At 41.2% G+C, this 22,246-nt stretch overlaps 1 protein-coding gene across 1 annotated transcript in view; it reads left to right on the plus strand.

Annotated features, from left to right (window-relative positions):
- The first annotated feature begins 282 nt into the window (after window positions 1-282).
- The window catches only part of crebrf (creb3 regulatory factor), a 30,152-nt gene continuing 8,188 nt past the window's right edge, over window positions 283-22,246 (plus strand). Inside the window, 9 exon segments of the mRNA XM_014136715.3 lie at window positions 283-406; window positions 7,802-7,991; window positions 8,563-8,688; window positions 8,961-10,091; window positions 10,093-10,183; window positions 12,848-13,042; window positions 15,648-15,837; window positions 17,290-17,363; window positions 21,908-22,027. Of these exon segments, the coding sequence (XP_013992190.1) occupies window positions 7,983-7,991; window positions 8,563-8,688; window positions 8,961-10,091; window positions 10,093-10,183; window positions 12,848-13,042; window positions 15,648-15,837; window positions 17,290-17,363; window positions 21,908-22,027 (1,936 nt within the window). The 5' untranslated portion in view covers window positions 283-406; window positions 7,802-7,982.

Here is a 22,246-nt window from a genome sequence, read left to right on the forward strand (position 1 = left end):
GATGGTATTTCTAGTCTTTCATTTGTGAACCCTTAGGAAACAAGACTTCGGTTTCTTGCCAAATAACTGTAACCTAGGGCTTTTGGAAAAAAATATAATTGACATTTCTGGATAACTGTATTATAGCATCTGAAGTGTGTGCTATGCTATCTATGGTGTGCAGTAGCCTACTGTAATGTATGTACAACGTTTTGGGTCAATCCTAAAGCCTAGCTGCGATTGGTCCGTGAATCACCACATGACTAGCAAGTCACGCGCTTTCCAGGAACCCGTCAGGAAGAAGATAAACAAAACAAATGCAAGAGGAAGGCAGCGTGGACTCCATTGAAATGGCTTTATTATTGCTCAGATAGGATTAAACACGAAGCGAAACACGATACCAAACTTTCACATGGGGTTTCTAACGGTGAGTTGAACGTTTTTCAAACCATTTGAAAACTTTGTGCATCATGTTTTTTCGCTGGATGCTTCTCACCTCTTGGTAAGCTAACGTTAGCTAGTTGTATCTGCTGCTGTGAGAGGGGCGGGACGGAGGCCATACTGTAGTTGGTAGGGAACAAGATTTAGCTTGTTTCGTGCGAAATCCTGGTGAACTAAAACCGCGTAACTATTTGATGTTAGTTTTTTTTTTTTAATCACGAATAGGTACTATATGTGCAGGAGCATTGTAGCTCGTTACAAGAGCTTTATTTTACAAAAAAATATTTTTGGGTGTTTACAAGATTAAAAGTGTAAACTTGATTAATCATGACGATGTTGAAGCCAGGTGCTGCCAATCAGGCATTCCCCAATTAATATATGTATTGGTCAACTAAAATCAACACTCATCAAAATCCTCTCAGGGTACACACCCCCTCCCCAACCACAACCAGTATGCCGCTAGAGAGAGATCGAGAACATTCTAGGTAAACTGAGTAGAGAAAAAATACAACAGTTGACAGATTGGCATTTCGGGGATTTGAAGGCGTCAACTAGTCCGGACAGTCGTCAATGCTTAGCGAGCTACTTTTGTTCAGTTACCGATATCTCCGTGTCGTGTTTGTTATATTGACTATATGACAAAGCTAGACATGCCTGTCTTCTGTAAGATTATAATAAGAGGATAACATAGACTTCTGTAAAATTATCCCCTATGCGAATTCTACGTGTCATGGGGTCATTTTGCATGTATTGAATTAGCTATTTAGGCCACACAAACAATCCTTTGAATTGTTTGTTTTCTGTCTCAACCTAGTTCTATTGAGATGGCCTGTGTTTTTCACTGAAGTATTTCCTACGATTGACATCAATGTCGACCATTCGCGCATATTTTAAGGCGGGCTATGACTGCGTTTTGACCAATCGGACTGTAGGATTGCGTGGGCGTTGGCCCAAGTAGTACGTTGGTTTGACGTTGTGTTTGTTTGTGTCAGGGTGCGTGTAGAGTTAGTGGGTCAGCCTAAAAAAATATTAATTCAGTTGATTAGTTTTTGTAGTTTTTACGGTTTATTTATCTACTATCTATATATATATACAGCAAAAATAAATAAAATATATATTTTATTTATTTTTGGACATATGTCTCTCTGAAAGTCAGATTTTGCCGAGGTATTCATTATGCTGTGTAGCTAGGTCCTCATAGCCTGTAACGCTAAACAGCAATCGGGGCCTAAATCTAGTTTATAGGTGATAGATGTGAATACTTTTAGCCAATTTCTGCGTATGTGATCGATTTGCCAGCGTTACAAATTTGATGCAGAATTTTTGCCTTAGATCTTTGCTCACCTTTAATATTAGCAGAATAATATGAAACTTGGACAGTGCTAGTTCTATATTTTTTTGTGCACTGCAAAGGGGCACAGGGGAAGACCCTGTGTTTCTAGAATACTCCTATCCTGGCCTTTTTTTAAAGCATATTTCAATATGCCTATATCAAATACACTTTTATTAGTCACATGCACCGAATACAACAGGTATGACCTTACAGTGAAATGGTTACTTACGAGCCCCTAACCAACAATACAGTTAAAAAATATATGTATAAGAAATAAAATAACGATTAATTAAAGAGCAGCAGTAAAATAACAATAGCAAGACTATATACAGGGGGGTACCGGTACAGTGTCAATGTGTGGGGGCACTGGTTAGGTGAGGTAATATGTACATGTAGGTAGTTATTAAAGTGACTATGCATAGATGATGATGACAACACAGAGTACCATAGGTGTAAGAAGGGGGGGGGGGGGGGGGCAGCAATGCAAATAGTCTGGGTATATATGATCGGTTCTTCCTGTTGACAAGCAAAGCCACAGAGTACGACCAGGTTTCACGTTGAGGCCACAGAGATAACAGCCTGTCTGCTTTACAGTAAGATTCATCCTGTGACATGTCAGTTCTGAAAATGGCATGGCCATCAAGAACCGAATGTGAGGTATTCTTAACATGGTCTAGGTAGTATAGTACATATTGGTTGTTTTATGTGGTGTCATATTACTGGATACTGGTATGAAAGCAGGCAATGAAACATTGCAGCATGCCTGAGTTGGTTTTGTAGGCAGGTATCAAACTGTGGTATCTATCAGTCCAAAACAGGGTGAAATATGAGAGCGCATTCATATATCACATCACATGCATTTCACTCTAAGGTCTACACCTGTTTTATTCAGGGCATTTGACAAATAAGATTTGATTTGATTTGACGTGCTCTATGATTTGCCCTTTCTGAGAATGGTGTTATGTTTAGTGTTTCCCCTAGATGTCTTTTATCGACATAGGTGGCAAAGTTAGAGTGTGGGGGTTAATGGACGTGGCCAGTGGCGTGGTCTAACACTTACAATTTTAGAGGCCTTTTTCTTGAACAAAATGTTGCTGTTTTTAAAACTAATTTCCTGCAATTAGTGACTCAAACGTGATAAAAAAATCAACAGGGGCCCAATACCATAACATTTTGGGAATTTAATATTTTCCCTTACTGTCTAGTTTTTATTTTGGTTGTTATACTGAACAAAAATTTTAACGCAACATGCCAGAATTTATAAGATTTTACTGAGTTACAGTTCGTATAAGGAAATCAGTCAAGTGAAATAAATTAATTAGGCCCAAATGGATAGATTTTAAGATACTTAAAAAAAAGAAGGTAGGTGCGTGGATCAGAACCAGTCAGTATCTGGTGTCACCATATCTCATTGGTGTAGAGTTGATCAGGCTGTTGATTGTGGAATGTTGTCCCATTCCCTTTCAATGGCTGTGTGAAGTTTCTGGATATTGGCGGGAACTGGAACATGCTGTCGATCCAGAGTAGAGGTCGACCGATTATGATTTTTCTACGCCAATACCGATTTATTGGAGGACCAAAAAAAGCCGATGCCGATTTAAAAAAATTTTTTAAAAAAAATATATATATATATATAACATTTTATTTGTAATAATAACAATTATTTTAATGAATACTTTTATTTTAACTTAATAAATAAATAATGAAACATGTTCAATTTGATTTAAATAATGCAAAAACAAAGTGTTGGAGAAGAAAGTAAAAGTGCATTATGTGCCATGTAAAAAAGCAAATGTTTAAGTTTCTTGCTCAGAAAATGAGAACATATGAAAGCTGGTGGTTCCTTTTAACATGAGTCTTCAATATTCCCAGGTAAGAAGTTTTAGGTTGTAGTTATTATTGGAATTATAGGACTATTTCTCTCTATACCATTTGTATTTCATATACCTTTGACTATTGGATGTCCTTACAGGCACTATAGTATTGCCAGTGTAACAGTATAGCTTCCGTCCCTCTCCTCGCCCCTACCTGGGCTCGAACCAGGAACACATCGACAACAGCCACCCTCGATGCATCGTTACCCATCGCTCCGCAAAAGCCGCGGCCCTTGCAGAGCAAGGGGAAGAACTACTTCAAGGTCTCAGAGCGAGTGACGTCACCGATTGAAACGCTATTAGCGCGCACCCCGCTAACTAGCTAGCCATTTCACATCAGTTACACCAGCCTAATCTCGGGAGTTGATAGGCTTGAAGTCATAAACAGCTCAATGATTGAAGCACAGCGAAGAGCTGCTGGCAAACACACGAAAGTGCTGTTTAAATGAATGCTTAAGAGCCGGCTGCTGCCTACCACCGCTCAGTCAGACTGCTCTATCAAATATCAAATCATAGACTTAATTATAACAAAATAACACAGAAATACGAGCCTTCGGTCATTAATATGGGCAAATCCGGAAACTATATTTTCGAAAACAAAACGTTTATTCTTTCAGTGAAATATGGAACCTTTATGTATTTTACCTAACGGGTGGCATCCCAAAGTATAAATATTGCTGTTACATTGCACAACCTTCAATGTTATGTCATAATTATGTACAATTCTGGCAAATTAATTACGGTCTTTGTTAGGAATAAATGGTCTTCACACAGTTCGCAACGAGCCAGGCAGTCCAAACTGCTGCATATACCCTGACTCTGCTTGCACAGAACGCAAGAGAAGTGACACAATTTCCCTAGTTAAAAGAAATTCATGTTAGCAGGCAATATTAACTAAATATGCAGGTTTAAAAATATATACTTGTGTATTGATTTTAGAGAAAGGCATTGATGTTTATGGCTAGGTACACATTGGTGCAACGACAGTGCTTTTTTCACGAATGCGCTTGTTAAATCATCACCCTTTTGGCAAAGTAGGCTGTGATTCGTTGAGAAATTAACAGGCACCGCATCGATTATATGCAACGCAGGACAAGCTAGATAAACTAGTAATAACATCAACCATGTGTTGTTAACTAGTGATTATGTTTGATTGTTTTTTTATAAGATAAGTTTAATGCTAGCTAGCAACTTACCTTGGCTTCTTGCTGCACTCGTGTAACAGGTAGTCAGCCTGCCACGCAGTCTCCTCGTGGAGTGCAATGTAATCGGCCACAATCGATGTCCAAAAATGCAGATTACCGGTTCTTATGAAAACGTGAAATCGGCCCTAATTAATCGGCCATTCCGATTAATCGGTTGACCTCTAATCCAGAGCGTCCCACACATGCTCAATGGGTGACATGTCTAGTGAGTATGCAGGACATGGAAGAACTGGGACATTTTCAGCTTCCAGGATTTGTGTACAGGCATTATAATGCTGTAACATGAGGTGATGACGGCAGATGAATGTCATGACAATGGGCCTCAGGATCTCATCAAGATATCTCTGTGCATTCCAATTTCCATTGATAAAATGCAATTGCGTTTGTTTTCCGTAGGTTATGCCTTCCCACACCTTAACCCCACCACCACCATGGGGCACTCTTTTCACAACGTTGACATCAGCAAACCGCTTACCCACACGACACTATACACATGGTCTGCGGTTGTGAGGCCGGTTGGACGTACTGCCAAATTCTCTAAAATGATATTGGAGACGGCTTATCGTAGAGAAATGAACATTAAATTCTCTGGCAACAGCTCTGGTGGACGTTCTTGCAGTCAGCATGCCAAACGCTCACTCCCTCAACTTGAGACATCTGTGGTATTGTGTTGTGACACAACTTCACATTTTAGAGTGGCATTTAATTGTCCTCAGCACAGGGTGTACCTATGTAATGATCATGCTGTTTAATCATCTTCTTGATGTGCCACACCAGTCAGGTGGATGGATTATCTTGGCAAAGGAGAAAGATTCACAAACAGGGATGTAAACAAATGTGTACACAGCATTTTTGAGAAAAGCTTTTTGTGCATATGGAACATTTTCAGGGATCTTTTATTTCAGCTCGTGAAACATGGGACCAACGCTTTACAAGTTCCGTTTATATTTTTGTTCAGTTTAGTTCTCAAATATGATCTTATTTAAAAATTGATTTTCTACATACTTTTTGTCGTTATAGTCATTTAAATTTTATTCTGAAAACATTTTACAATCTCAATGTTCTTTTTTGCCTGTTGCTGCAAAATTAATATAGGGAAAACGCTGATGTTGATATTTGTGTGCCTGTGAGTGAGATCCTTCCACCTTGTAGTTGGTTTCAGGAGTGTGGCTGTCTCTTTTATCCCACACAATCAGATTGTAAAGGTGGGCTCATGTTTCCTAAGGCCTTGAAGGGCTTAATGCCTTTCCAATTGTGTTGAGAGACCTTTTGAAGCCAGCCAATGCAGAGTGAAGTTGTGTTCATCAGGATCAGCTGGTGACATCCATTGTGACCCATATCAGTTTAGTGCCCATAGTAAACTGACTTAACCTGTCCGCCTGTGTGCTTAGCATAATGAAGAAGCCATTGTGCTTTAGTCTCTGGTGATATCTAGTTTCTAAATGTTAGTTCATGCACCCAAAAGGCTAAAACATGTAGCCTACCCTAATCTGAATAGAATACACTGCTGTCAATACAGGGTGTGTGGCACATAGTTTGTCTGAATTCTGCTATTATTTCTGCCCTTTCGCCTTCCTTTCAGTTCCTTATTCGGCCGTCAACAGAAACCGATCATCAGAAATCTGACTAGGAAGTGAGTGGTCAATCATAAACATAAGAGAGAGACCTACTCTGTAGCGTGGATTTTAGAAATGGTTGCAGAAGGCAATACATCATGCAGTGTGTTTAACTTCCAGGGGGATGCCTGTGTAGAGAGGACAAAGATATTTAAAATGGCAGTTCAAGTGCAGTAGCCAGGCAGGCAGTTTTGCATGGCATCAGCCGATTGCAGCAAGGGCTTCCCCACAGTGCCTCCCAAAACACAATAGTCGTCATTTGAGTTGCTCTAACAGGTGGGTGGATTTTCGCAGGACCAGGACTGCACTCATACGGATGGCTCAAAAGTTTTCCTTTGCGTGGCATATCACGACTCTGTTAACTCCTAAAGTGTGCTAGCTGGCTTGGGGAGGGGGGAGAGTTTAAAAAACATTTGTATTATTTTGCAGGCTGAGATGTATGCAAAAGCAGACTGAGGTGATACGCACACCAGGAGGAAATGACGTCATCCGCTAGGCTTGGGCGATATACCGTTTATACCGGGGTATTTTGGGGGTTGGGGCACCTGCGTGCTTAATTATAACTATAAGAAATCTTATGATGTATGTCAAATAAATGATATCCAGCTCAGGGCTTCAGCTATGCATTTGGTTTGCTAACTTGCTAGATGTCAAGATCAAGCTTCTTGGTTACAGCAGAGACATTCAATCTTCTCCTGGATATGTTGGCAAAACATTTTGTTGCTTAATTTGAATCAAAACATTTTTTAAGGAGCTGGATTGTTTTGCTTGGTGTTGCAGCTGGCCAGCACAGTGCCCGCTCTCCCCAGCATATTTCTTATGATTTGTTATGCAAACGGCACCCAGTTTCTCTGCTCCCTCTGTTTGTGACTCTTAGTAGGCAGTGGGGAAAGGTAGCTAGCTAGAATCATTTAAAAATAGCCTAGACACAGTGTTGGTTCAACGCTCATTCTGTTTCGCATCAAACTCATTTTCAGGTTCGAAAGGCTGCAACTTCACTCGGCTTCGACAAGGTCTCTTTTTTTTACATGGACAAGCATGGAAGGGCCCCCAGTTTGCACTGAGCGTCACCAACGCTGTCCTGAGTTAAGCTCGCTCACACTAGAGTTGATAGAAGTAGGCTGTGTTCTGATTTAAATGAACAGCCGGTCTTGACAGGCACTTTTAGAAGCAGTGTTTGACGATCTGCACAGAATCTCAGCTTGTAGGTGAAGTTACATTATTGCGTATAAGATTGTAGGAGTGCCATATGCTGTCAAGTGTACCTAGTGTGAAGTAGTGAAATGTGCAAACATATGTCATATCTTACCAATTTAACCCTTCCATTCCCCCTGTGTTCTCATCTCGCTCCAGACACCAGGGATCAGAAGAGAAGGCGGCGAGACTTACATGAGTCACTGAGTTTTCCACAATAAAGAAGACTTTGTTGCTTAACCCATCTATTTTTCTACTGGTGGTTGATATCATCCAAAGACGACTGGGACACGAGGTGGAAGAATAATTCACCATAAGGAACAGAGATCGGTGCTCGGCGATGCCTCAGGTAATGGAAGGGAGGGTTCTTTAGAAGTGGTCCAACTTTAGTCACTGGTCTCGCCATTATCTTACAATTGACCATCTTTAAGCACAAATAACCTCTTCAGCAAAACAACTAGGTTGCTGGACAGTTGATTACCATTATCCATAACGATGTATCACAAATGTTCACACATTGTTTTCCTGAGTCTGTAGCTTAAAACTGACAGACCTCCGCCTAGTTGCCCTGCAATTACACCGTGGATGATATATGGCGAGTTCCCACGTTGGTCATGGGAACGTTCATGGGAACATTCCCACATTCATCCTGGCTTACACAACACCATAAATGTTGTATGTTCATTGTTAATCTCCATGCTTAACTAAATGTTTCAAGTGGTACTATTTACATGCCCACTGATTCTTGAAGAATATACATTTATAAATGCCTCATGAACTGTCATACCCCATCAGTACCTAAAATATAAGCTTGTGTTACTCCGTCGTTTGTAAAGCCTAAAAACAGATTGCCTCTTTAAACTACGACTAATCATCTCTGTTCACCGTTTCAAAAGTTTGGAATGTTTATTTCTCCTTAGCCCAGCATCAGTGGAATGGATCTTCCCTTTGGGGATTTCTTTCAAAATTATACTTTTGCTGACCAGGCACTAACCAGCACGGACCTGTTGGCGAGTAACACAGACCCAGACTTCATGTACGAACTGGTAAGTGTTCTCCGTGCAAAGCGGCCTCCGGGCACGATCACAGTTTACAGAGCTCACAGAGAATCAGGATAGACAGGTGGCCTAGTAGAGAACACAACCCGCTATGGCAATACAATTATAAAGATGTAACATCTCTTTATTTACGCATACAATATTGTTGAGTGGAATATGGTTGCGTACTTAGCCTTATCACACATCTGTCAAAGGATAAGACAATAACATACATTTAATGTCGTTTTTTTAAAATCTCTATACTTCCCTTTCCTCCCCAGGATAGAGATATGACCAATCGCCAAAGCCCTAAAGGTGATCACTTCACAGTGGGGGACTGCAAGGAGATGGAGTGTGGGGAGTACCTCTTGGAGCTGGTGGACAGTGACCCGGACTACAGCTCTAACTTTGAGCAGTGGGACACGTACTGGGAGGACATGACCAAGTACACCCGCTTTACCAGCTGTGACATCTGGGGCACCAAGGAGGCAGGCCTGGATGACTTCTCCAGCCCCTACCAGGACGAGGAGGTGATTGGCCAGACCCCCACCCTGGCCCAGCTCAACAGCGAGGACTCGCAACCACCTGTGTGTGACACGCTTTACCACCCTGATCTGCTGATGGGGGGCCAGAAGCAGCACACCTCCCTCCCCCCACTCTCCCTGGGCAAGAAGATGGCCGCCCGTCCTGGCCCCTCGTTCTCCGCCTCCTGCTCCAACCTGGTCAGGGACCCCCTGGGCGACTTTGCAGAGGGTTCCCTGAGCGCCACTTGGCCTGTCCCCTCCAGCACAGAGACTATGTCCAAGGCCCAGGGTCCCAGCAAGATGGCTGCTCTGGGCCACCACTGCAACGATTATGTGCGCAAGGCCACGGTTCGCGTCAGCATGCCTCGCCGGCCCCTAGTTGACATGCCCCTGGCCTCCCATCAGATTGAGTCTGAAGACCGCTCCCCGTACCCCAGCAAGCCCCCTGAGGTGGCCACCACGTCTGGCTGTGCTGCCCCTGTGGCTGCTCCTGCTACTGCAGCCTCTGCCAGCATCCTGGCCTATGAGAAGAGAGAAGAGCTGCCTTGCCGGGAGATGCCCCCCGCCTCAGTGGGCACATCTGGAGCTGTGCCCCCCATCCTCCACTATCCTGTGGCTGGGGCCAAGGCCAGCGAGACTCTGCTGACTGCCAGTGGGAGTGCCCTGGGACCTGACCCGGTCTCTGACAAGAAGAAGGAAGAGGAGCACAACTACTCCCTGTTCCTAACCCGAGCCAGGCTGGCTGGGAAAACCCTCACTGAGATGGAGGAGGAAGAAGAAGAAGAGGTGGGGGAGATGGAGATGGAGGATGAAGAAGATGCTGAGGGGGTGGAGCTGGATGAAGATCATGATGAGGGTTTCGGCAGCGAGCATGAGCTCTCTGAGAACGGATGATGATGATGAGGATGATGATGATGAGGAGGATGATGATTATGAGGGGGATAAAGATGACGACATGAGTGACACCTTCTCCGAGCCAGGTAGCCATGTATCAGGTAGTCATTTCAATGTCCATGCACCTTGAATTATAGTAACCATTTTTGGTTTTTCATGTGAATTAAAGTTAGTCGCTGAAGGTTCCCACTTCAGAACGGCGGGTATATTATTGTCAGCTCCCTGTAAAGAAAACGTCACCTATATTTCTAGATGGGGAATCTCTTTGTAGCTGAAGGCCTGGAAAATGTAATTAAAGTAACATTTGTGATAGGTTCACTTGTTCCCTGTTGGAAATCCTTGATCTGGCCCATTGTGTTAGTGAGTCATTCTGTATTGTAAAGCAGGGGATTTCAACCTTTTCGTGTCCAGGGACCCCCCCCCCTCCCAGGCAGACTGGCGACCCAGGGACCCCCATTGTACGTTAGCAAACGTTTATTTTTTTTTTCACGTCTTGTGAATGATAATGGCAAGGAGAAGTAATGAACATTTTTAAATGAATAGATTTGGTAGATAGTTTTTCATTATTTTGACCTCCCCAGATTATAATTGGAAGAGGAAGTGTAAACTCTAACAGCCTTTTAGCTACAAGGGTGACTCAAAACACATTTTCGGTATGAGCTGCTATTTAGCTGGTTAAACAAATGTTAGCCATGTGTTGGCAAAAATGTCCAAGTCAAGGAAGCTTGCCATCAGTCTATTCGCGGGTGCTTTTTCAAAACCTTTTAGATACTGCAGTGAGAGTAATTTGCTACAATGAGTGTCATTTGCTCTACTGTAGATATGTATATATATTTTTTTATATTCTGTTGATATCAATATTCCTAACATATTTTCGCAAACCCCCAGCAGTACCTCGGACCCCTGGTTGAATACCCCTGTTGTAAAGGGATCTGGAGAATGGGGTCATGTTTTGGGTGTCTTTGTGAGCCTTGCCGTTCTCTATGGGCCTGATTCAGACTTAAGAAATGTATGCCTTTCCTACGCACTTCTCAGTAGTTGGTATTCCGATGTCTTTGCAGGGCGCGGGCTTTGCATGCATGCTTCCCTTGCGAGTGCTGAATACCATTTCATTCAACCGCTGAGAACCTTCCCACTTGCTGGCAAACAGGTTTTCTCGTCGATTTATCTGAAGCATTCCCTTTAAATTTGGTGTACCTTTTTTTAATTAGACTTTTCTCAACAGACTCCCCAGAATATATGGAGAGAACGGTTCAGAATATGAGGGATCAATGAAAGAAAGCCATGTAAATACACTCAAATTTCTCTCCTTTTCAGCACCAATTTGGCAGATAAAAATACTCTGATCTTGTAATATTATTTAGGGTTAGGAAAGTGTTTGTGAATAATTAAAACACAGGTTTGGAGAGCCTTTACACACAAAATATATTTGTGAATCAAAAATAGCGGTTTGATTCACCCTGAAAGTTGCCATATTCAATTGTTCAATCCATGAAATATTGTAAGGCAAAAAAAGTGTACAATAGGGGTTGAACAGTAGTCTATATAGTAGTCTATAAATCCTCACTAATCATGGAACTGCGATGACAACGGTCCAGTCTTCGTCAACTGTGTGCCAGGCTCCAGGTTTAAACTGCTCTGTATGGTCTGCCTTCCATAATGATTCAAATAGGCTACATGTCCCAAATTATTGCACAACTTGTAATACGTTAGCCTAATATGATCCACTTTTTCTAGCGATCCTCAGGAACAACAACACAAACGTGACAGAGGAAATAAAGGTAAACTATGTAATGGAATGACGCTAAATGTAAGGAAACTAACAATGAAGTGACAGTTATAAATATATGTGGGTATAACTGACGGTGGCTACCGATAGTGGCTGATATTTAACACGATACAAATGATGATAAATATAGTGAAAAGTCCGGGCATATAATAAAACATTCTAGAAATCAACCCGGTACGTTTGCCGCTATACTGTCATTTGCGCATGGCTACAGAAGCCTATAGCTTGGGTCTCCACATTTCATCCCTGCAAATTATAAAGCCAGCATTTCATAAACTTCACTGTGGAAAAGTTAATATGTTGATATGCTTCAGTTTTCTGCCATTAGTGCCATAGGGTAAATTAGATCTAAAACAATTGTAATTTACTGTATATTTACAATCCCCTTATCCAAATGGCTTACTCATTTACCTAGCTCTTACCAAAAGTGAATGGTGTTATTTATATCAGAGGGAGAAAAAAAAGGTTGTTCCACTTGGAACTGACAAGTTCATAATTTCATTGCGCGTAAAGGTGGTGGGATTATGTAGGAATTAAGTCAAAGTCAGAATAGGAATTAAGTCTGTCAGAATACGGCATATTTGTAGACACACCTTTAATTTCTTTGATCTCCACCCCAAAACGTATAGCGGGTGAATATCATGCTATTCTTCTGCTTAAGTTCAGGATCAGAATACGCATAGAAAGAAAAGTGCATGCTTAACTTGAGTCGGAATCCCCCCTATGCGATTGGGACAGTATGATCATCAGGCTCAATGGTTTATTTATACTGTTATAAGTGTGTGTGGGGGGGGGGGTCTCTGATCAACTGAACCTCTATGCACTATTCTCATCCTCACTCTTCATCTCTTCTCCTCACCCTTATCTCCCTCTAATGTTTTCTTTCTGATCTTTCTTTCTTGTGTTGTTCCCTCGCCTCTCTCTCCCTCATCCCTGTCCCTGGCCTGTCTGTTGTGATAAGGATGTGACAATGACACGGTGGGGGACGTGAAGGGGCTGACAGCAGGGATCTCCAGGAAGAGGGGCAAACGCCGCTACTTCTGGGAGTACAGCGAGCAGCTCACCCCCTCCAAGCAGGAGCGCATGCTCAAGCCCTCTGAGTGGGACAGACAGACCCTGCCCAGCAACCTCTACCAGAGGAACGGCCCACACCACGGTGAGACACCCACTTTATCTCTCTCATAAACACACACACTCATACTGGTCAGTGGTAACATGTGCACTGAAAAAAAATATAAATGCAACATGCACCAATTTCAAAGATTTGACAAAGTTACAGTTCATATAAGGAAAGAGGTGTGAATCAGAAAACCAGTCGATATCTGGTGTGACCAGATGCAGCGCGACACTCCTCTTTTGCGTAGAGTTGATCAGGCTGTTGATTGTGGAATGTTGTTCCACTCCTCTTCAATGGCTGTGCGAAGTTGCTGGATATTGTCCGGAACTGGAACACACTGACGTACACGTCAAACCAGAGCATCCCAAACATGCTAAATGGGTGACATGTCTGGTGAGTATGCAGGCCACGGAAGAACTGTGACATTTTCAGCTTCTAGGAATTGTGTACAGATCCTTGCGACATGGGGCCATGCATTATCATGCTGAAACATGAGGTGATGAATGGCACGACAATGGACCTCAGGATTTCGTCATGGTATCTTTGTGCATTAAAATTGCCATTGATAAAATTGTGTTTGTTTTCCGTTGCTAGAAATCATTAACGGTATATTTTAAAATGAGTGTCTAACTTTTGGGATAACTGGTCAATTAAGGTAAAAGGTAGTCACTTTTGGCCATAGCATGGGTTGGTAACTTCCATAGCAATATATTGAATTATAATCACCAAAAATTACTTAACTGCCAATCGTATCCACTTATTGTTGAAGTTTTTTTTATCCAAAAGGTTCAAGTCATTAATTTGTAAACTTGGAAAAGTAGGAACAACCTCATAATATAACAAAGTGGTCTTAATAAGTCCATGTAAAGGAAGTGGAATTGCTTTGCAAACCTTCATATATTCTCTGAGTAATATTAACCTGAAATTTACCAATGAACTCCTCAAATGGCAGAAACTCCCCAGTGTTGTCTAACAAATCACATACAAAATGAAAACCCTTGTCAAACCAAAGGCCTTTTGAAAATTGATTTCCTATTAATTTTAATAACTATTATTCCAAATCAATGTTTTTCCAGAAAAGTTAAATTTGCTGGTGACACTTACAGTACCGGTCAAAGGTTTGGACACACCCACTCATTCAAGGGCTTTTTCTTTATTTTTACTATTTTCTACATTGTAGAATAATAGTGAAGACTTCAAAACTATGAAATAACACATGGAATCATGGCACCATCACACCACCCTCTCCATGTTTCACGGTGGGAACCACACATGCGGAGAGCATCCGTTCACCCACTCTGCACCTCAAAAAAACACAGCGGATCCCTTTTTAAATTTGTTAAGAAATACGGCTAGTAAATCTGACTAAAATAAGTAAGAGGGGATATTGGACAACTCTGTATAATTCCTCTAGCAATAGAGAAAACGAGGGGATGTTCCATTACTCATGTTCCATTACTCCCGAACCCAAAAGTAGAGTTCTAAATACAAAGTTGTGCTCTAAAGTGTCAAAAGTCTTAAAAAATCTAAAAACAATATAAAGCCATCATCTTCTATGAACTCACTGTAATCTAATATATCTAAAACTCATCGTATATGGTTATGAATACTCCTTCCTTTAATGGCTGATTGAGTTTCACTGATTTTTATATCATCGAGGCCTTTTTTCAGCCTATTGGCATGAAGCGCACACTTCTCCAGGTGAGCCATCGAAGGTGAGCATTTGCCAACTGAAGTTGGTTACGATGCTGAACTGCAGTCCGGTCAAGACTCTGGTGAGGACGACGAGCATGCTGATGTGCTTTCCTGAGACGGTTTCTGACAGTTTGTACAGAAGTTTCATCAGCTGTCCGGGTGGCTGGTCTCAGACCATCCCGCAGATGAAGAAGCCGGATGTGGAGGTCCTGGGCTGGCACGGTTACAAGTGGTCTGCGGTTGTGAGGCCAGTTGGACGTACTGCCAAATTCTCTAAAATGATGTTGGAGGCGGCCTATGGCAGAGAAATTAACATTAAATTCTCTGGCAACAGCACTGGTGAACATTCCTTCAGTCAGCATGCCAATTTCACACTCCCTCAGAACTTGAGATGTCTGTGGCATTGTGTTGTGTGACAACTGCACATTTTTAGGGGCTTTTTATTGTCCACAGCGCAAGGTGCACCTGTGTAATAATCGTGCTGTTTAATCAGCTTCTTGATATGCTACACCTGTCAGGTACATGGATAATCTAGGCAAAGGAGAAATGCTCACAGAGATGTAAAAGAATGTGTGCACAAAATTTTAAAACGTTTTTTTTTATGCGTATGAAACATTTTCAGGGAACTTTTATTTCAGCTCATGAAACATCGCACCAACACTTTACATGTTGCGCTTATATTTTGGTTCAGTATAGAAGCACACACCATATACTACCTGTTGAAGTATGAATTCTTACATTTACAGTTGTACCTGATCAAAGCCACATGCTTCATAGTTAATTAATTGATCACAGGTTATACATTTAACATGGCTGTTCGATTATTCATAATGTACATTCATGGGTTTTGGATGAATCCATTTTGGATACAAATGCATCTGACTGTCCCTGCTGACAAAGGGGAAATGTCTCAGTGGTTAACCGGCTCGGTGATTGGCTGTGTGAACAGGGAAGTACAATCTGAAGAAGTCTCGACGGACGGACGTGGAGGACTTAACCCCTAACCCTCGGAAGCTGCTGCAGATCGGTAATGAGTTGCGTAAGCTCAACAAGGTGATCAGTGACCTGACCCCGGTCAGCGAGCTGCCCATCACAGCCCGCCCTCGCTCCCGCAAGGAGAAGAACAAACTGGCCTCCAGGTACTGGATTCTCACCTTTCAACCTCCATATGTTCAACACTCAGTAGTTACAGCGGGGTCTGAAATTATTGACACCCTTGATGAAGATGAGCAAAAATGTCTGTCTGTCTAAAACATTCAACTACCGAGCTATATTGTATGTACATTTTGGGGGGGGAAATTATATTATTTTATACTAATACAATTGCTTAGACAAAGACAATTAGTTTAATAGGTACGCTATTTTTTTTCTTTCTCAAAGGTAGGTATAAAAATTGACACCTGTTTTCAATACCTCACCTCGTGAGCATAATGTTTTATGAGTTGGAGAACACATGGGAGGAATCTTAGACCATTGCTCCATACAGAATCTTTCCAGATCCTTTGTTTGCGCTTATGGACTGCCCTCCTCAATTCAAACCACATGTTTTCAATGGGGTTCTAGTCCGGAGACTGAGATGGCCATTGCAAAATGTTGATTTTTGTGGCCTATTAACAATTTCTTTGTGGATTTTGATTGTGCTTGGAGTTGTCTTGCTGGAAGAACCGATTGCGGCCTCCTGGCAGAGGCAAGCAGGTTTTTGGCTAAAATATCCTGGTACATGGTAAAGTTTCAGCCAGGAGTCTGAAACTTTGCCACAAGTGGATCTTCCAGCAAGACCATAACCCCAAACGCACATCAAGAAATGGTTAATTGGCCATAACATCAACATTTTGCAATAGGGCTCCAACAGGGGCTTCCTGAGGTGGATTCTCAATCCTTGAAAACCAGTGGTGATATCAAATATTAGCGATAGCGATATTACTGTGCAACCTATATGTTCTATTTTCTAACGAGATTGCAAATCAATTCGTATGTTGTAGTGCTCATCGGTTATGAATATTTCAACCTCTGTGTTGAGAAATTGTGTTTCTGTCAGTTTCCATTTCAAAGAGTCTGTATTGTCCGATCTCTGAGCAGATGGAAGTCACGTGATCTGTTAGCGAACATATGTTGTGCCATCAAGGATCTGGAAAGATTCTGTATGGAGGAATGGTCTAAGATCCCTGCCAATGTGTTTTCCAACTCATAAAACATATATTTAAAAGGCTCAGTGCCGTTATTCTCGTGAGGTGTAGATATTGAAAGTTATTGAATTAAAGGGTGTCTAACTTTGAGAAAGTAAATTATCACTTGTTAAAAAATACATGTTTTTTCTGAGCAATTGTATTAGTATAAAATCATTTCCCAATTGTTTTAACATACAATATCTGTATTTGAATATTTTTTTTATGTACAGTCATTTTTGCTCATCTCTATCAAGGGTATCAATAATTTCAGACTCCACTATATATGTTCAATGCTCACTCTCAAGAACCGTCCCTTTCTGCTTTGTTAACTTTGATCCACAACCACTAACTACCACCACGACCACTAACTACCACCACTAATGCTACTACGCCTTTAAACCACTTGTTTGTCTTTCTTTTCAGGGCCTGTCGGCTGAAGAAGAAGGCTCAGTATGAGGCCAATAAAGTCAAGCTGTGGGGTCTGGGCACAGAATATGGTATGTTTTAGGGTGTTCGTCCATAAAATTATTATTTAATTCAATGTTTATGAAAATGCAATTCAGTAAAGAATTGCATCAGAAAATGATAGTCCAAACCCTATGTCTCTACTATATATATATATATATATATATATATATATATATATATATATTTCAAAACTTAGACTATATACTCAGAGAATTTAACGCGATTAGAGTGAATAGAATGTAATTGCGGACAAAAAGTGGTTGCTGCTCAATAGAACTCGGTCACTGCTTTTGGGAAGAACAGCGCTAACTTAGCTTGTCAGTTGACATTCGATCTAGTGGCTGCAGATTCGTGTGTGATAACATGGGCTTTTTCTAATTGAAATGCAAAACTAAATTAAGCTGATAGATAGTGAGGGTGTTTGGAAAGTTCTCAGACCCATTGACCTTTTCCACACGTTACAGGATTATTTTGAAATGCATTAAATTGTTTTTTTTCTCTCATCAATCTACACGATACCCCATAATCACAAAAGAGAAAAAAAACAGGTTTTTAGAAATGTTAGCAAATTTTATAATAAAAAGAAACTGAAGTATCACATTTTCATAAGTATTCAGACTGTTTACTCAGTACTTTGTTGAAGCGTCTTTTGCAGTGATTACAGCCTAGAGTCGTCTTTGGTATGACGCTACAAGCGTAGCACACTTGTATTTGCGGAGTTTCCCCCATTCTCTGCAGATCCTCTCAAGCTCTGTCTGGTTGTATGGGGAGCGTTGCTGCATAGCTATTTTCAGGTCTCTCCAGAGACCTGAAAATAGGGTCGGGTTCAAGTCCGGGCTCTGGCTGGGCTGCTCCAGGACATTCAGAGACTTGTCCCGAAGCCATTCCTGCATTGTCTTGGCTGTGTGCTTAGGGTCATTGTCCTGTTGGAAGGTGAACCTTCGCCCCAGTCTGAGGTCCTGAGCACTCTGGAGCAGAATTTAATCAAGGAGCTCTCGATCCTGACTATTCTCCCAGTTCTTGGCGCCCACAGCATGATGCTGCCACCACCATGCTTTGCCGTAGGGATGGTGCCAGGTTTCCTCCAGACGTGACGCTTGGTATTCAGGCCAAAGAGTTCAATCTTTTATCAGACCAGAGAGTCTTGTTTCTCATGGTCTGAGTGTCCTTGAAAACCTTTTGGCAAACTCCAAACAGGCTGTCCTGTGCCTTTTTACTGAGGAGTGGCTTCCATCTGGACCACTCTACCATAAAGGCCTGATTGGTGGAGTGCTGCAGAGATGGTTGTCCTTCTGGAAGGTTCTCCCATCTCCACAGAGCAACTCTGGAGCTCTGACAGAGCTCCAATCTGGTTATTGGTCACCTTCCTGACCAAGGCCCTTCTCCCCTGATAGCTCAGTTTGGCCAGGCGGCCAGCTCTAGGAAGAGTCTTGATGGTTCCAAACTTCTTCCATTTAAGAATGATGGAAGCCACTGTGTTCTTGGGGACCTTCAATGCTGCAGAAATTCGACCTCGTGCTTGGTTTTTGCTCTGACATGCACTGTCAACTGTGGGACCTTAATATAGACAGGTGTTGTGTGCCTTTCCAAATCATGTCCAATCAAGTTGTAGAAACATCTCAATAATGATTCATGGAAACAGGATGTACCTGAGCTCAATTTCGAGTCTCATAGCAACGGGTCTGATTACTTATAAATAAGTTAATTCTGTTTTATTTGGAATAAAATGGCCAAAATGTCTAAACCTGTTTTACATTTTTCGTTATGGGGTATTGTGTGTGGATTTGAGGATTCCATTTTTTTTTTTTATTACATCCATTTTAGGATTAGGCTGTAACGTAGCAATGTGTAAAAAGGGAAGGGGTCGGAATATTTTCAGACTGCTGTGTGTGTGTGTGTGTGTGTGTGTGTGTGTGTGTGTGTGTGTGTGTGTGTGTGTGTGTGTGTGTGTACAGTACCTGTCAAGTTTGGACGAGCTATTAATAACTATTATTCCTTATCAATGTTTTTCCAGAAAAGTTAAATTTGCTGGTGAAACTTACAGTACCAGTCAAATTTTGGACACACCTACTCATTCACGGGTTTAAAAAAAAAAAAATACTATTTTCTACATTTGTATAATAATAGTGAAGACATCAAAACTATGAAGTAACACATGGAATCATGTAGTAACCAAAAAAGTGTTAAACAAATCAAAATATATTTTAGATTCTTCAAAGTAGCCACTCTTTTCCTTGATGACAGCTTTGCATACTCTTGGCATTCTCACAACCAGCTCCACCTGGAATGCTTTTCCAACAGTCTTGAAGGAGTTCCCACATATGCTAAGCACTTGTTAGCTGCTTTTCCTTCACTCAGCTGTCCAACTCCTCCCAAACCATCTCAATTGGGTTGAGGTCGGGTGATTGTGGATGCCAGGTCATCTGATGTAGCACTCCATCACTCTCCTTCTTGGTCAAATAGCCCTTACACAGCCTGGAGGTGTGTTGGGTCATTGTCCTGTTGAAAAACAAATGATAGTCTCACTAAGCACAAACCAGATGGGATGGCGTATCGCTGAAGAATGCTGTGATAGCCATGCTGGTTAACTGTGCCTTTTTTAATTCTAAATAAATCACAGACAGTGTCACCAGCAAAGCACCATCACACCACCTCAATGCTTCACAGTGGTAACCACACATGCGGAGATCATCCATTCATCCAATCTGCTTCTCAAAAAGACTCAGCGGTTGGAACCAAACATCTCAAATTTGGACTCATCAGACCAAAGGACTGATTTCCACCGGTCTAAATTCCATTGCTCGTGTTTCTTGGCCCAAGCAAGTCTCTTATGCTTATTGGTGTCTTTTAGTAGTGGTTTCTTTGCAGCAATTTGACCATGAAGGCCTGATTTCACGCAGTCTCCTCTGAACAGTTGATGTTGAAATGTCTGTTACTTGAACTCTTGGGCTGTAATTTGAGGTCTATTTAGGCTGCAATTTATGAGGCTGGTAACTCTCTAATGAACTTATCCTCTACAGCAGAGGTAACTCTGGGTCTTCCTTTCCTGTGGCGGTCCTCATGAGAGCCAGTTTCATCATAGCGCTTGATGGTTTCTTTGCGACTGTACTTGAAGAACCTTTCAAAGTTCTTGACATTTTTCAGATTGACTGACCTTCATGTCTTAAAGTAATGGAGGACGGTCATTTCTCTTTGCTTATTTGAGCTGTTCTTGCCATAATATGGACTTCGCCCTATTTGGTAAAAGACCATCTTCTGTATACCACCCCTACCTTTTCACAACACAACAGATTGGCTCAAACGCATTAAGAAGGAAAGATATTCCACAACTTAACTTTTAACAAGGCACACCTTTTAATTGACATGCATTCCAGGTGACCATCTAATGTAGCTGGTTGAGAGAATGCCAAGAGTGTGCAAAGCTTTCATCAAGGCAAAGGGTATCTTCTTTGAAGAATGTCAAATCTAAAATATATTTTGATTTGTTTAACACTTTTTTTATTTTTATTTTTTATTTTTTTTGGTAACTACGTGATTTCATATGTGTTATTTCATAGTTTTTATGTCTTCACTATTATTCTACAATGTAGAATAAATAAAATAAAAACCCTTGATTGAGTAGGTGTCCAAACTTTTGACTGGTACTATATATCTACAAATAAACAAAGCTAACAGACTGAATTTCAATATCTACCCTCCGCGAAAAAATCTGATCCAGATTTTCAAAGCAAACTTTTTGTCACATGCGCCAAATACAACATGTGTAGACTTTACTGTGAAATGCTTACTTACAAGCCCTTAACCAACAGTGCAGTTCAAGAAGAAGAAATGATTTACCAAGTAGACTAAAATAAAAAGTAACACAATAAGAATAACATTAATGAGGCTATATACAGGGGGCACCGGTACAGAGTCAGTGTGCGGGGGTACAGGGTAGTTGAGGTTCATTGTGAATTTCTGACTCTTTCCCTTTTTTTAATTGCCATAAAAACGACCCCTCTCAACATTGATTGACCAGAGTTAGAGGAATAGAAATCCACGGATCTTGAGATGAAATTACTAGAGTATCAAGCTGATTTTGATTGGTACAAAGCGCGGAAACGCATGCTAATTTTACCACCTCCCAACGCCGAAATATGTAGGAGATAAAACCAAGAGCTGCACCGTCTAAATCAGCAATGGTCACAATAAACAAACTTTCTTATTTAATCAACACTGTTAACTACAAGCCTATTAAGGTTGTAATATTGTAGGGAAATATCTAATGATTCATTGTGTGACTCATAATGACATGGGCTAGAGGAAATTAGGTTTAGACATTAATTTCGTAGCACCCTCTTGAATTTACCCGCTTTTCACTAAATTCTAGAGCAGTGAGTGAACGCCTTATAGGTTTACCAGTTATGTTGAATAATACACTTTTCTCATTGTCAATTTCCCTCTTCAGTTTTGTACATTGTGTGATTGGTAGGCTGGAATATGTCCTTGAGGTTTAGGGAAGGAAGGCTTTTTGCCAACCCCTCTCTTTTAAAATGAAACATGTAATTGCTGTTATTTATTTTTATTTTTTCAGATCGGCTTCTGTTTGTCATCAACGCCATAAAGGAAGAGATGGTGATCAGAGTGCAGGATATCTGTGACAAGGGAACAAGCATGACTGAAACGTTGGATAAACTCATCGAAGAAACCCTTGGTAAGATGAGGATGATTTGTATTTCGTAAGTAGCAACAGAAATATAGTGTGCAGTAGATTGTCTTCAGTAAATGGCTATGAAATGAGGTACAGACAGTCTCTCTTGTCCTTAGCTAACCTGAGCTTATTGAGTATATTTTGGAGAGTCAGCATTTGATCAAGTTTGCAGAGAGTTTTGAGCCCAAACACAGTTTTGAGTTCAAACACAGTTTTAACAAT

This window comes from Salmo salar, chromosome 13, assembly GCF_965601325.2.
Source record: "Salmo salar chromosome 13, fSalSal1, whole genome shotgun sequence".
NCBI classification, from domain to species: domain Eukaryota; kingdom Metazoa; phylum Chordata; class Actinopteri; order Salmoniformes; family Salmonidae; genus Salmo; species Salmo salar.